Source organism: Montipora foliosa, chromosome 2 (assembly GCF_036669935.1).
Source record: "Montipora foliosa isolate CH-2021 chromosome 2, ASM3666993v2, whole genome shotgun sequence".
Lineage (NCBI taxonomy): Eukaryota > Metazoa > Cnidaria > Anthozoa > Scleractinia > Acroporidae > Montipora > Montipora foliosa.
Window position 1 is genome coordinate 4,268,079 of NC_090870.1, and position 13,143 is coordinate 4,281,221.

The 13,143-nt window shown below is 41.9% G+C and overlaps 1 protein-coding gene across 1 annotated transcript in view; it reads right to left on the minus strand.

Annotated features, from left to right (window-relative positions):
- Positions 1 to 12,185, minus strand: part of LOC137992128 (protocadherin Fat 4-like) — a 52,762-nt gene extending 40,577 nt beyond the window's left edge. Inside the window, 6 exon segments of the mRNA XM_068837261.1 lie at positions 268 to 387; positions 1,964 to 2,241; positions 2,819 to 3,038; positions 3,699 to 3,872; positions 4,334 to 4,523; positions 11,727 to 12,185. Of these exon segments, the coding sequence (XP_068693362.1) occupies positions 268 to 387; positions 1,964 to 2,241; positions 2,819 to 3,038; positions 3,699 to 3,872; positions 4,334 to 4,523; positions 11,727 to 12,184 (1,440 nt within the window). The 5' untranslated portion in view covers position 12,185.
- Positions 12,186 to 13,143: the final 958 nt, after the last annotated feature.

Sequence of the window (13,143 nt, forward strand, 5' to 3'; positions counted from 1 at the left end):
TTCAAACAAGTCACCTCTCTCTCATGGGTCAAACAATCAGCCCTAAGTGTTGTGTAGTTGACTGACAGGAAGGTTATCATTTGGCCAATCACAGAGAAGTCACACCATTTTATGTCTGTCGTTTCTATACCAACGATAACGTACGCTCAACGGGAAAACGAATCGTTTCGTAGCAGAGGTTTTTTTCTCGAGGGAAAGGTGAGGTCTTAACGCGGTACCAATAACATTGTCGAATTCATTGAATTTCGTTTGTCAAATTATTCTTACCAAAAGTAAAGGACAATCTCTGCCGCGACACCGTTTTGGAATGTTCACTGTTCTTGTTCTCTGCTTGTAACCAACTGCACATTTTGCACTACAGTTTCCCCAAGCTCCCCATGAGTTGACCTACAAAAAAAGCACAAAATTTCATCTCACATTATGGGGTGCCCGGCACATGCTTTTTCTTTTGCGTCCTTTAACACACACTGTTGCATATTGTGAAACGAAGTTTCAAATCAAATTTGAATACTGCAGCGCGGTGCAACAATCTTCGGTCCTTTGTACCCTTGTCACTACATCCTTGAAATCATTCGTTAGGGGTACAGTTTTCATAGAAATAGCATTTACTAAAATGGCGTCATTGCAAAGTTCGAACAGTGTTGAGAGTGAACGCCACTACCAACATCATCTAACATTCTCACTCTTGCATATTGGTAGTTGCTAATTAGCAGGGGCGTAGCGTGAGATTTAAAATGTGTACGCACACGAAGAATGTTTCGAGCGCCAAAGGCACTCCAAACTAAGGGGGTCTGGGGGCATGCCCTCCCAGAAAATTTTAAAATTTAGGGTCTCACAAATGCCCTCTCCGACTATTTCCGAAGGACATTTCAATGAGTAAATGCAAAGGAAAATGCTACCCTTCTGCTGAGTTTTCCGCAAGCTACAACACAAACAGGGGGTTTACAAGCAAAGGGCATGACGTCACAAACTCTGTTATAACATCATCATCATAACCTTTCCATCAAAACTAACCAGGAACTGGTGACTGGTGATGAGAATGACACTGTAGGGGCCTCGCAGAGCTTTTACTCATAACAGAAAATATTTTTTAAAATCCTACCAATTTCTCAAGTACGCAAGTGCGTATTTGCGTAAAGGACGCTACGCCCCTGATATTTTGGAACTGCAAGCTTGGCTCTTTCGAGTCTCGCACCCGTCTATAGACGCTCCTCGTGATTTAGCCAACTCAATGCTCGCGTTGAACATATTTATTTTTTCTCTTGGGGTGGTTTTCTTGTAAACAATTTTATCTTAATGTAATCTTCTTTTCCTTGAAGAGTACTGTAAAACCTCTTTCTTTAAAAAAAGTTACCTTACGACTGAGGCAACGCACAGCTTTCAACAGTCTCTAATTTTATCGAATCGTTATCCTATAATGATAGTACGCAGCTTTTGAAGTGCTAAGGGTTAAAGTTAACAGTCCATTGCTTTTGTCAAATTTTCACCTTTGTCTATTGCTACTAATCTAGAGAGTCGTTTTACTAACTATTCTTCGTCTATTCTTCTTCGCTTAACAAACTACGTCTGTCCCATCTCTCCAGAAAATGTGCAAGGCCTAGCGGTGATGTTTTGAAAAACGCTTGTGACGTTGGCAGCCACCTAACTCAAGGAGACGATACGGAGTTCTGGAACATGAAGATGTAGAAACGACCAGTCATAAAGGATGTTGATATTCACGTGGGATACTTGGAGGAGGCGGCGTAAAAACATGGTTAGGCAAGGAAAGAACTTTGTATTTCCTCAGTTCTAATGCATGACACTTCACAACCTCTCTCCATAATATAATCAAGTCTTATAGGCATATATCATTCGCAATGGGTAAGACATGCTATCGCTCGCAGTGCCAGTCCAACTCAAACCTGACATTCATCCCTAGCCTTTCAGTATCACAAAAATATTTTTCTAGCTCATAACAACCTACCACACAATCTCTGTTGTCCCTATAATCAGTACACTGCCGTCTCTCAGACCTTGTTCCGCATGCTTTGCCGCGGCATACCGCTTGTGTAATAATACTGCGTTGTCGGGTAGACCATCCGCTTCCACAGCCGTTACTGCAGAGCGACCAGGCCGACCAAGATGACATCACACAGTCTCTGTTGTTGTATTGAGAACAGGAAGTTGTCTGCCGCAAAGATGGGCAAGATCTACCATTACAGTACGGTTGAACCGTAACTCGGCGCGTTCGTGTCCTCGATCCTGAAAACCAAAAAAACAAGTTAAGGCCATGAATACCAGATTTTTTAACATTTTGGTCTTGAAATTTAAATCTGGTTTAAATCAGGGTAACTTCGACTAGAGAGAAGCTGTTGTGATCTCAAACTTTGATTCTTGATAAACAGATTTCTTACGTGCAACTTATGAACAAATGAAAGGAACTGCATGAACTAATGTAACGCAAATCTAAACGCAAGATCCTACGCAATCAATGGAAAATATCTCGTTTCCTTGGACTTTTGGTCCCGCTTACGTTTGGCATTCACACGGGCGAATTGCGGTTCGCGGACACAAATGTAACCGAAACATAAAACACACTTGTTTCACAACAGCAAAGTTGCTATTAAGTTGGTGTAACTTTTCCTGGAATTGCGTGGTGGGTATGTATGCCTTTGTTCTCGCTCTTGGACTTTGCACTCGACGGAGCTAATTCAGTTGAGGTCATGAACAGGCGGCTTGTACAAGAGATGTACTGTGGATGGCTTTGGAAGAGATGGAAAATTTATAAGACTTTATTCTGAGACGATCGCAACGTGCTTTTGCACATCTAAAAACCCACCTGTACCACAAGTGGTAGAGCAATGACTCCACCCAGTCCACGACGACACCACGCAGTTCACTGGGCAGCAACTATGGGTGCAAGAGCGCGTTTGCCTTGACGCGGGACACGCAGAGCTGCAGTAAGGTCTGGTGACTATAGAACGACTCCGAGATTGAGTTCCAGCACCACATTTACCATTGGTTGGCGTACATGAAGTCCACGAGCCCCAGGAACTCATCTAAAAAAGAAAGAGAATGCAGTGAAGTGATATCAGTGTCAATGGTTTGAAATGACAAGGGGTAATATCTTAATGTACTGTGGTTGTCCCGGTGAAGGTAGTTTCTTAACTGAAGATTCTGTTGTTGAGAGGCTTTGTGATGACCGACAGCGACCAACCTCGTTCCCAGAGCTCTTTCGCTGAGGAGAGGGCGGGAGAAGCCCTGGAAAGGAGATTGGGCAGAGTCGACGATAATGATGATGATGACCAGTTAGCTCGGTTGGAATAGCACTCGACTTTGGTGCGGGAGGTCGTGAATTCGAGAGACGCTCGAGAGAGTGTTGCCTTTGTAATGACATTTGCAACTGGTTAGACTTTCTGGTCTTCTCAGATAAGGATAATACACCGTAGACCCCGTCTCACATCACTTGTGTGGGACATCAAAGAACCCACACGCTGTTCGAGAAGAGTGCCCGGTGTGGTAGTCTCTCAATCACTCTGTTCCGCTCTAGGAACCTATGAATTCTACTTGTTATTCAGTAAAGATCTTGCAAACTGCGCGGCTTTTATTTCCGTTAAAATCACGTTGTACGTTGGTCCTGAAAAGCCTCTAAAGGACTTCCTTCCTTCCTTCATTGTTTATTCAAACTAGTTCTGAAGAGATACAAATAGCCGAAATACCTTGCATGGTATGGGAACAGGAGTACACCGTGATGTTTCAGTCAGAGAAGGACACGCGGAACCACCACAACTGGGATTACGAGTAACACGTCTTGTTCTTCTCTTTGTACCACTGTTCACACTGCATCGACCGGTCGGAGCGGAACAAGATCCCCAGGATGTCCAACCGCTGACCTGTTAATAACAAGCAGGCGAGGACAAAGAATCGGTTTGACACGTGGAATTTTAGTCTGGGAGCTCCAGTAAGAGACGCGTTTGAGCCTGGGACGGAGACCGGAAGTGGGCATTTTTTACGCCAGAACAGTGGTCTCTCCCATATTTTAAGCTAATCCGGTCTGATTGAAAAAAACAACACTAATATTCTAAATGTGGCAGTGTCAAGACAAGTGAAAAGGAAAAATTCTCACTTCGTTGAAGGTTAAGAAATTTAATGCGTATGTTCACAATCACAAATTTTCATTCTGTCTCTCTAAACGAAAATCATCGAGGGAGAACTGAAAACTATCATGCTAGACAGCAAATAAGAAATTAATTATTGCAAAGAAAACGTTCCGGCCGCCTATACGAGATCAGGATAAGCGACATAATTTTTCTTTATGCGGTTAATTAATACTGATAGGTATACTAATGCCTACCAGGCAGTCCCTTCGGCAACAAGGTCCACGGCAAGATTTGGTCTCCCTAAGTGTCGGACATGGTGTACCTCTGCAACGCGGTTGGGTCCTGACTGTCCTGGTCCGCGCTTGGTAGCCATTTTGCTCGCAAGCCGCAATACAGCTTCCCCAGCTCGACCAACTGTTTATAGCACAGTTCACGGGGCAGCACCTGGGAAAAAAAAAAAAAACAATCACAAGATTTCAAAGCTATAATGCGCTGTACCAAACCAAGAAACGCCATTATACATGGAAGAACAATCTCCCCTCGAGTTTGTTGGCTTTCTTTGGGGACTACTTTTTCCCATCTGTCGCCATTTCTTAATGAAGTTCAATCAGGATGTTTTTAGTATCCAGCGTGGAACAATTCTCCAATGCATTGTCGACTTGGCGAGCAAATTCCTTCTCGTGCGAGAGCTTGCTCAACCTACTTTTATCTTTCCACGCAGAAAATTGCCACAGTAAACTTTGAGGTTTGTTTATGTTTCTTCGTATGTTAAGCTTTGAGAAAATGCACTTGGAAAGTTGAAGAGCACTCAAGAAGTGGGATGTTCTTAACTCTTCTCAGACAATTTTTCTCTTGTTCTCCGAATTTTGTGTTTCAAGTGCATTCTCACTTGAATCATGAGCCCGAAATTGTTGTTGTAGTAGTTTGATTGATAGACTCATCCAACACCACTTACAGCACACATTGAATGTCTTGTTGGTGAAGTTCATTGTTTAAATAACTTATTTAAACACATGGCACATTGTATTCATGAATTCTCGTTTTCACACACTGACTGATCGCTACGCTTTCCGCTCGTGTCCTACCCGAAGCAGTAAGTTGGGAGCTTTAGCAACGACAACGGCGACGGCAACGAGAACGTCAAAAAATTGCACATTTAGTGGCCAAAAAGAATAGCTTTGCACGTTCTGCACGTGCGTGTTTCATTTTCGCCCATTTCTTTGCCGTCGTCAGCAAAACAACAACTTGAAATGGCCAAATTTGAGGTTTTACGGAGGGCGTCAGCACTTGGAGAGAAAGTTTCATTTTCTCCCCCAAATTAAGCGTGACTGGAATTTATGTTTTGAGATGACGTTCACGTTGCCGTTTCCGTCGTCGTTGCTAAAGTTCCCTAGTGAGCAAAATAACAACGCCGCAGTTCTGTTCAGCGCAAACGGTTGCGTTATCGCGATTGTAATCAGATCCACCGACCATTCAATCAATAAATTGAAATCACAATCTAGCGATTGGGGACACATCCAGGCCAGAACACCGTGCCTTGCTAGCCATTATCTAATAGTGTGTGAGATCATTAACGTCACACAGAGTTAATAGACCTCTCTACAGTTGTGTGCTTAGTTCCCTGGCCCTTAAATGAAAGTGAGGCTGGTGTTGACCTTGTTACGATACAGATCTCCCTCCTTTTGTTATGTTAATGATGTTGTTGTCATGCTAATTAGTAAGAATTTACATAAGAAAGGCAGTGAGGTTTCTATCAAAACAAGGTCAACTCCAGCCTCACTTTCATTCACAGGCCAGGTAACTAAGCACGCAACTGTAAAATGGACTATGAACAGTGGTCGCACGGTGAGATGGACCTTACGGTCTTATAGTCTTTCAGATGACATTACAAAGCTCGGTTATTTAAAGAAACTGAGTGTCTGTCTGACCGGAGAAAAACTCACGGCCTCCTGCACGCCAGTCCAATGCTGACCAACTCGGTGAGCCAACAGGTCGATTAACATTCTTGATCAACAGTTTTCTCTTTCCTTGACAACTTCGCCTGACACTTCTCAATTTTCACTCGATATTTGGAGAGATAGACGACTGCAAACTTTTTGAAATCGCTTTCTTTAACACTTTCAGGGTATTCAAAACTAAAAACCGTTTTAAAGCCATGAACACCAATTCTAAAATGCGTTTCTTTCTTCAAGACAACTTAAAGTAATGATTCCGCCCCTTGCATGACGTAAACGCTGACATAAAATCCTTCTTAAAAAAGACCATTAGGAATTATTTTTTTTGCCGAGAATTTAGCCATTAGCATTAACAAGTAAAGCCAAAAAAAAGTTTGACCGTGTTTTTGCACACAGACTGAGCCGCCGTATAGAAAAGGCGTGGAATTTACATAACGGTAACTTGGAGATGTTCCACGAAGACAACGGATACTTCTGTTAAAAAGTTGTTATGTGATCGTTTGCTTTGTCCAAATTTGCGTGCGTGTTATACAGCGGAAGAAAGTGGGGATCAAGGAAGTTGCCATGAAGTAGCTTTCAGGCTTTATGGCATATAATATTGATTTTACTCGAGCACGTATTAAAAGGATAAGAAAAATAAAACACGGACCCGCTATACAAACTAAACATCTCAAAAACGATGATAACTTGCACATGACTTATATCACGAAGGTCGTGAAGCGATCGGAAACGGGTTGCAAATCCATTTTCCTGCATTAATTGCGTGGTGGATAATTTTTTAACCCTTTCTTAATGTTGAAGTTGCTTATATAATGAGACTGTACTGAGTTTCTTCCTGAAACGTTCGTTCAACTGAACCGCGTCATTTGAAATTAATAGCCCTTGCTGCGTGATGACATCTGACTACCTGATTCCACCACCAAGCCTTGAATTAGAAAATCAAACTTGAAAATTTTAGCACGACGGCTAAATCCCAAACGAACAAACTTGTAGATGATGTGAATAATTTTGTGCAAACAAGGCTTGGTTGTGAAATTAGCTAGTCAGACGTCATCACGCATAAGGCCTATTGCTGCAGATTGCATAAAACTCATGACAGAAATGCGGCAATCTCGCATTGTGCTCTGGAATTTGTACTTTGTCCCTTGATATCCGCTCCATTATTTGATTAAAATCTTGCAGATCCTATTTATAACAATCCTTTATGCTCTTAACGCCCAAACCTCTGGCGGCGTCTCATTTCTTTGGTCAACGAAGACAGTGGACCGCTTCAGCTTAGAAAAATTAGAGATACGATTGGCAATACACTTCGGTCCCTGGTGCACAGGATAGCGAAGCTCTGTGGGCGGCATTGGATTCTAGTTGACCTCTTCGGTCACTCATGACAACTTCTTAACCTTATGAAAGGTTAGTCCAAACTGTCCCTGTAACTTTGACAAGACCAGTCATTCAGCTGTTAGGCAGCACTCACTCGGCAGGTAGATTCTGTTCGTTCAGCACGTGGCAAAATATCATCCTGCCTTGTGCTAAAATTTTCCACATACGAGGTTGTAACTTAATATGCTTTTAAATTCATTTCATATTAAAAAAAAAAAAGAGCCGCTCGTTTGTGGAACCTCATAAAAATGTCGATTACAAAGACTGCATTTTTTCAATGATTTCGCGAAATATTTTCTTTGTGCTCCAAAAACGATAACTTCCGATGCGGAAATGAATTTCGTAACATGGTTCAGTATTGCAACATGAAATTCTGCTTGTAGCTCCAGGCAATGGTTACGTAAATACAATACAAAATGCGGCATTCAGCGCCAGGTAGCTAAGGGAATCGTAAGATAAGTGAACAGTTTTATGGACTGGACTTGGAATCTAAAGGAGACGTTTTACAAAAAGTATAGCTGAGAATTGTTCGAGTTACAAGTCTGTATTTCAAAGCACAAAGAAAGTAAAGCATAATTAGTTTCTAAAGTGAAAACGGTTAATAAATTAAGCCCACACTGGCCTCTCAACTTACACGCCTGTATTGCAGCTTTGCGTTTGGGTTTGCTTGCCCGGACAAGCTGAACCACCGCACGAAGGATACCGGGTAACACGCAAAGTGCGTTTTTGTGTAGAAATCCCACAGCCTTTACACGAAGACCAAGCATTCCAACTCCATTGGCAGCTGATAGGACAGCACTGCGTGTTGCAAAACCTGGTTTGTCTCAAAATAACGTTACAAGTTCCACCGCATATCGCTTGAACAGCGATTCCTCTGGTGCGGTACTGTGTACCTCTGCCACACGACCTTGTGCAGGAACTCCATCGTTTACCATTCCAACTTTCCGGCGTACAGTTTCTGTAACAACGCCATCGTCTTCTGCGACGCCATGAAGCGACGGATACCAGAAATACACTCAAAACGAGAAGAACCGCAAAGAGCGAAGAGAGTTTCATAGAGACCAGAGGATGGAACCACTTAAAAATCTAGAGAGCTGAATGGAGTAGTCGTTGCCATATATAGCGTCATCGTTGAATGGGTAATTCTATCTGTGGGAGTCACAAATCGCGCGGAAATATTGACCATATGCCCTAGCTTAACAAGTCGTTTGCAAATTATACAGAATTTGCAATGACTATACTATAGTAGTTGACTATAGAGCCACTTTTTAATTTTTTTGCGAAATACCTATTTAAAGCAAAATATTGATTAAAGAAAAGAGGAAAATGGCATTTTTCGTTTGTTGTCTGGCATACGTGACACTTTTTCTTAATGGAAGCCGCCTTAACTGTCATCACTCCATTATAAATGTTGCAACGAAATCACTGATCGCCAAGCTAAATAATTAACATCAAAACTAAACATTTTCAAAGTTAAGTGCTCATATCTCCTGGAATCTATTAAAGATTGTGTTTTCGGAAAAAATTACACTTCATCTTAATCTGCCAGTTTTACATATCTTCAAATAAAAAAGACTCGTGTATTCGAATCAGTCCAAGACACGGCACCCCAGCTGAATACAATTTTCATTCAGATCAATCTAAAACACAACTTAGCAATATTTAGCGCACAGCTAAGACAGATACTTTTAAACGGCGGTTTCTCTTACCCAAAGTCAAAGTGTAAAAAGTATTTTTCGTAGACGGTCGGTGGTCCAGGTTTTTTTTTTCAAACCTCTCCCCAAAAAGAATAATAATAGAAAATAGAGATTGTTATCAAATCACTCCAATGAGTTCTGTCGTAATCTTGTACCTCTGCCAGACTGCTATTTTCATTGGTCCCTGTGACTTGTACAATCTTGTAGCTTCATCTATTGTTTCGTTCTCCAATCACATACCGCGTCTGGAAAGCTACAGGGAAGGGGCGAAATGTCCATATACGCATGTACGCCCGTGCGTACAGCTCAAATCCGGGAATCCTTATTCCATGGAGGCATTAATTTTTTTTAGTCATTATAAAATCGGGCCAAGTTTTTAAAAATTTCGAATTAAACTGGTGTCTTTGTGTGTGAGTATTTCCAGTATCTTTTCATTAACCCATAGAGGCCTGGCCAATTAAACGGATCCAACATCATCCAACATTGTTGGACGCTGTTGAGAAGCGTCGAAAGAGGTGACCAAACGAATGCAACCTGTTGGATCCAGAATTTTGGACTCAAGAGTCTGGAACCAAAATCTAACCAGAATCCTTAGAAAACAAACTCTGGCCATGTTGGCATTTTCAAGTTCCTTATAAATCATCAATAGAGTCACTTTCTGTGATAGCAAGAGGACGGCTCAGTCCAGAATCTGGGAATTGCAACAGCAAATGCCCGGTCTCCAAAGGTCTTGCAATGGGGAGTAGCGTCCAGGGGTCTTGACTTCCAAAAGATCCTGCAGATACATTGGCGCCATGCCCAAGAAGGGCTATCTGTTCGAAGAGAGATTGCTTCAGCTTTCGTCGCTCAGACATTCAAGACTTTGTGCGTTCACCATTCCGTAGCTTGAACTGACGTGGCAACGCGCGAAACAGATGCAAAGAATTAACCATCACCATGGATACCGATAGCCGCAGCGCACGCGCGCGTGCAACACTGTTGAATGGGATGGCCGAACGAATGCAACACTGTTGTTCACACCTTAGAACAAAAGAAACGTTGGATGATGTTGAAGACGATGTTTGATGGAAATCAAACTTCGTTCAACAACTTCCAACATCATACAGCATGGTGGCCAAACGAGTGCAACATGTTCGATTCAACAATGTTGGATGATGTTACACTAGCATGTTCAGTGGACCCGTTTGGCCAGACCTTAACAGCAAGAAACTTAATAGTGGACGAAAGCAAAAAAAAAAAAAAAAACTCTACCCTTCGAAGCCCTCACACAGTGTCAGTCTTCAGTATCACCAGTCCCCCAGTTCCCTGTTATTTTTTCAGGATATGTTATGATAATTACGATGATGATGTTATAACAGAGTTTGCGACGTCTTGCCCTTTGCTTGTACTGTGAACCCCTTGTTTGTGTTGTAGCTTGTTGCAGAGAAAACTCGGCAGATGGGTAAAAGAAACAATTAACTACCGTGACTGCATTTTTCTTCGCATTTATTTTATTGAATGTCCTTCGAAAATAGTCGGGAATGGCATTCCGAGACTCTAAATTTCAAAATTTTCTAGATGCACATGCCTCCAGACTCCCCTGCTTTGGAGCACCGTCGTCGCTCGAAACATTCTTCGTGTGCGTACACCTTCAAAATCTCACGCCGCCCCTGCAGGGTCTCATGTCACGTCATATCTATTGAGCGAAGGTTCGAGTTTTAGATGTGTCAGGATTTAATCGCTGCCACCAGTACATTTCATTTCTTGGTACTTATCGGTCTCGGGAATCACTAGTCGTTTATGAGAGACAATTTAATAGATAGTTCCAATCCCGCACCCATTTATACACTTTTATCAATATATTGGAAAAAGACTTAAAGAGCTGTAACCCGTATAACTGCGTCAATTACGAGAATAATCCTTTGAAACTCGAAAGACAGGTTCACACAGGCAAGTCGAGTCCTGAAACTGAATCCCCTAAATTGACACTATTATTTATATTAAAACATCATTCCATTTATTTTTTCCTTCCTTTTCATTTTCCGAGAGCCCACCACGTGACCTGTAAATAACTGCCTACAAATAATTGTTTTGCTGCAAATAATATCCTGCTTATGCGTAATTGAAACCACGCTCTTGTGTGAAAATTAAAATAGCAGATCGCTTTCCTGAGCTTTCAGAAAGTGATTTAATTGTTGGGAATTGTGAAAAAACGAACTCAGTCCATCGAATGATAAGAAAATTTAATTATTGATCTCCTCGCCACTGACAAATCCCGATATTTTTTTCAAAAGTGCGGGCTATGGACGAAAGAGCGGAAAAATCATCCTCGCACTTATCTCATTTCTCTCAATTTCACTTATTTTAGGCAAACACAAACCAGCACAACCAGCTTTTGAAAAATCAACACTGAAGCAGGAAGTTTTATAAACGTAAGACAACACCTTGTCGAATATAGAAAATGCAGAGAAAGGAAATCATTAAGCTGAACATTAAATTAAAATAACCATAGACAAATTTGAGAATTTTGTTTAAGATTTGCTCTCCTTACCTCAGAAATACGTTGTACTTCATTTAAAATTAAGGCCGGGTATTTTCAGGCATCAGGAGAAAACAAGGAACTATAATGACCAACTTACACCCCAGTGTTACAACTTCGCGTCTGAGTCCGAGTGCTTGGACAACTGGTTCCACCACAACTAGGGTTTCGCAGAATTCTCATTGTTCGACGTTGCGTCGACATTCCGCAGCCTGAACAAGAGCTCCAGGAATTCCACGTATACGAGCAACTTACGGGACAGCATCTATTGTAACAGCGCGCATATCTCCTTCTTTGAGAGCTCCAAGAAGATGGACAACTTGTTCCACCACACCTCGGATGGGTTTGAATACCCCTTTGCTGGAGAACTGTTCCATATCCACAAGTTCGGGAGCATGATCCGGCGTTTGTCCACGAACTCTGAAGAACGCAATTTTGTCTTGCACAATACCGTCTGCGGCGTCGCCGTCGCCGTCGCCAGCCCCACGATCCCAGGGGACCCATTAAAAGAGTCAAAGACACGAAAAGAACCAAAAACGCATAAAACGGTTTCTTCATGATGAATTGTTAACGAACGAAGTAAAGTGCGCAACGAAAAAGGAAGTTAAACTCGATACTCTTTATTTTAGTTTCACGGTTAAACATGTCCCCCCACCTTTGACCTTAGGGGTTCAAATTTGACGAAAGATTAAGGCTCACCACAGGATACCATAGGGTTAAAACATACGTAAATTCTTCGAGTGCTGGGGTTTGTACACTCACTGTAAATCATACAACAATTGTAACGAGACCAACAATTTCTCTTCGCATTCTTACACGACAAGGCTCCCCAAACACGGCTAATGAGACTCAAGTACGCTGGGACCTTTATTGTCAGTAGGGATTTAGTTGCGAAATTAATTAATAGCATTGGGGTAAAATAAACTGGATGTCACTCTTGGTTAAGTTTTTGGCTTTCACAAAGTAGGCGGTTGCTTGAACTGTTTTTGCAAGATTAGATGAATACCAAGCGAATGTCGTAAACTTCCGCGAGATTTCCGTCAAGAGATGGTTTGCAACCAATCTCTGAACACACGGATAACAATGTTGCAATGTACAATTGCTGGTGGACGAACAAAATGAGCTAATTTTTCACCTACCAACATGGCGGAGATGACGTAACGTGAAAAAACCACCTGTAGGCAGCTTAACCAAAGACAATGGCAATGATCACGACAACGTTGTCTATTTCTATGTCGTTCGGCGAGGAAAGTATGTCTCAACATTCCAGGAATAAAATTGGCATGAACGTTGAGGGTGTTTGGGAGAAAATTGAAAATGTATCGTCAAATGCTTCATTTTTTTAGTATCCTCCATACAATCTCAAATTTGGTCATTTCACATCGTTGTCTGCGTTGCGAGGACACGAACAGCAAACAAAGGTACCAAAATGTAAAACGTACGTGCTAGGTGTGTAGAGCTATTTTTTTTTCTTATCAATTAAGGCTAATTCTCATAGTTGTCGTCACCCTCCCTGC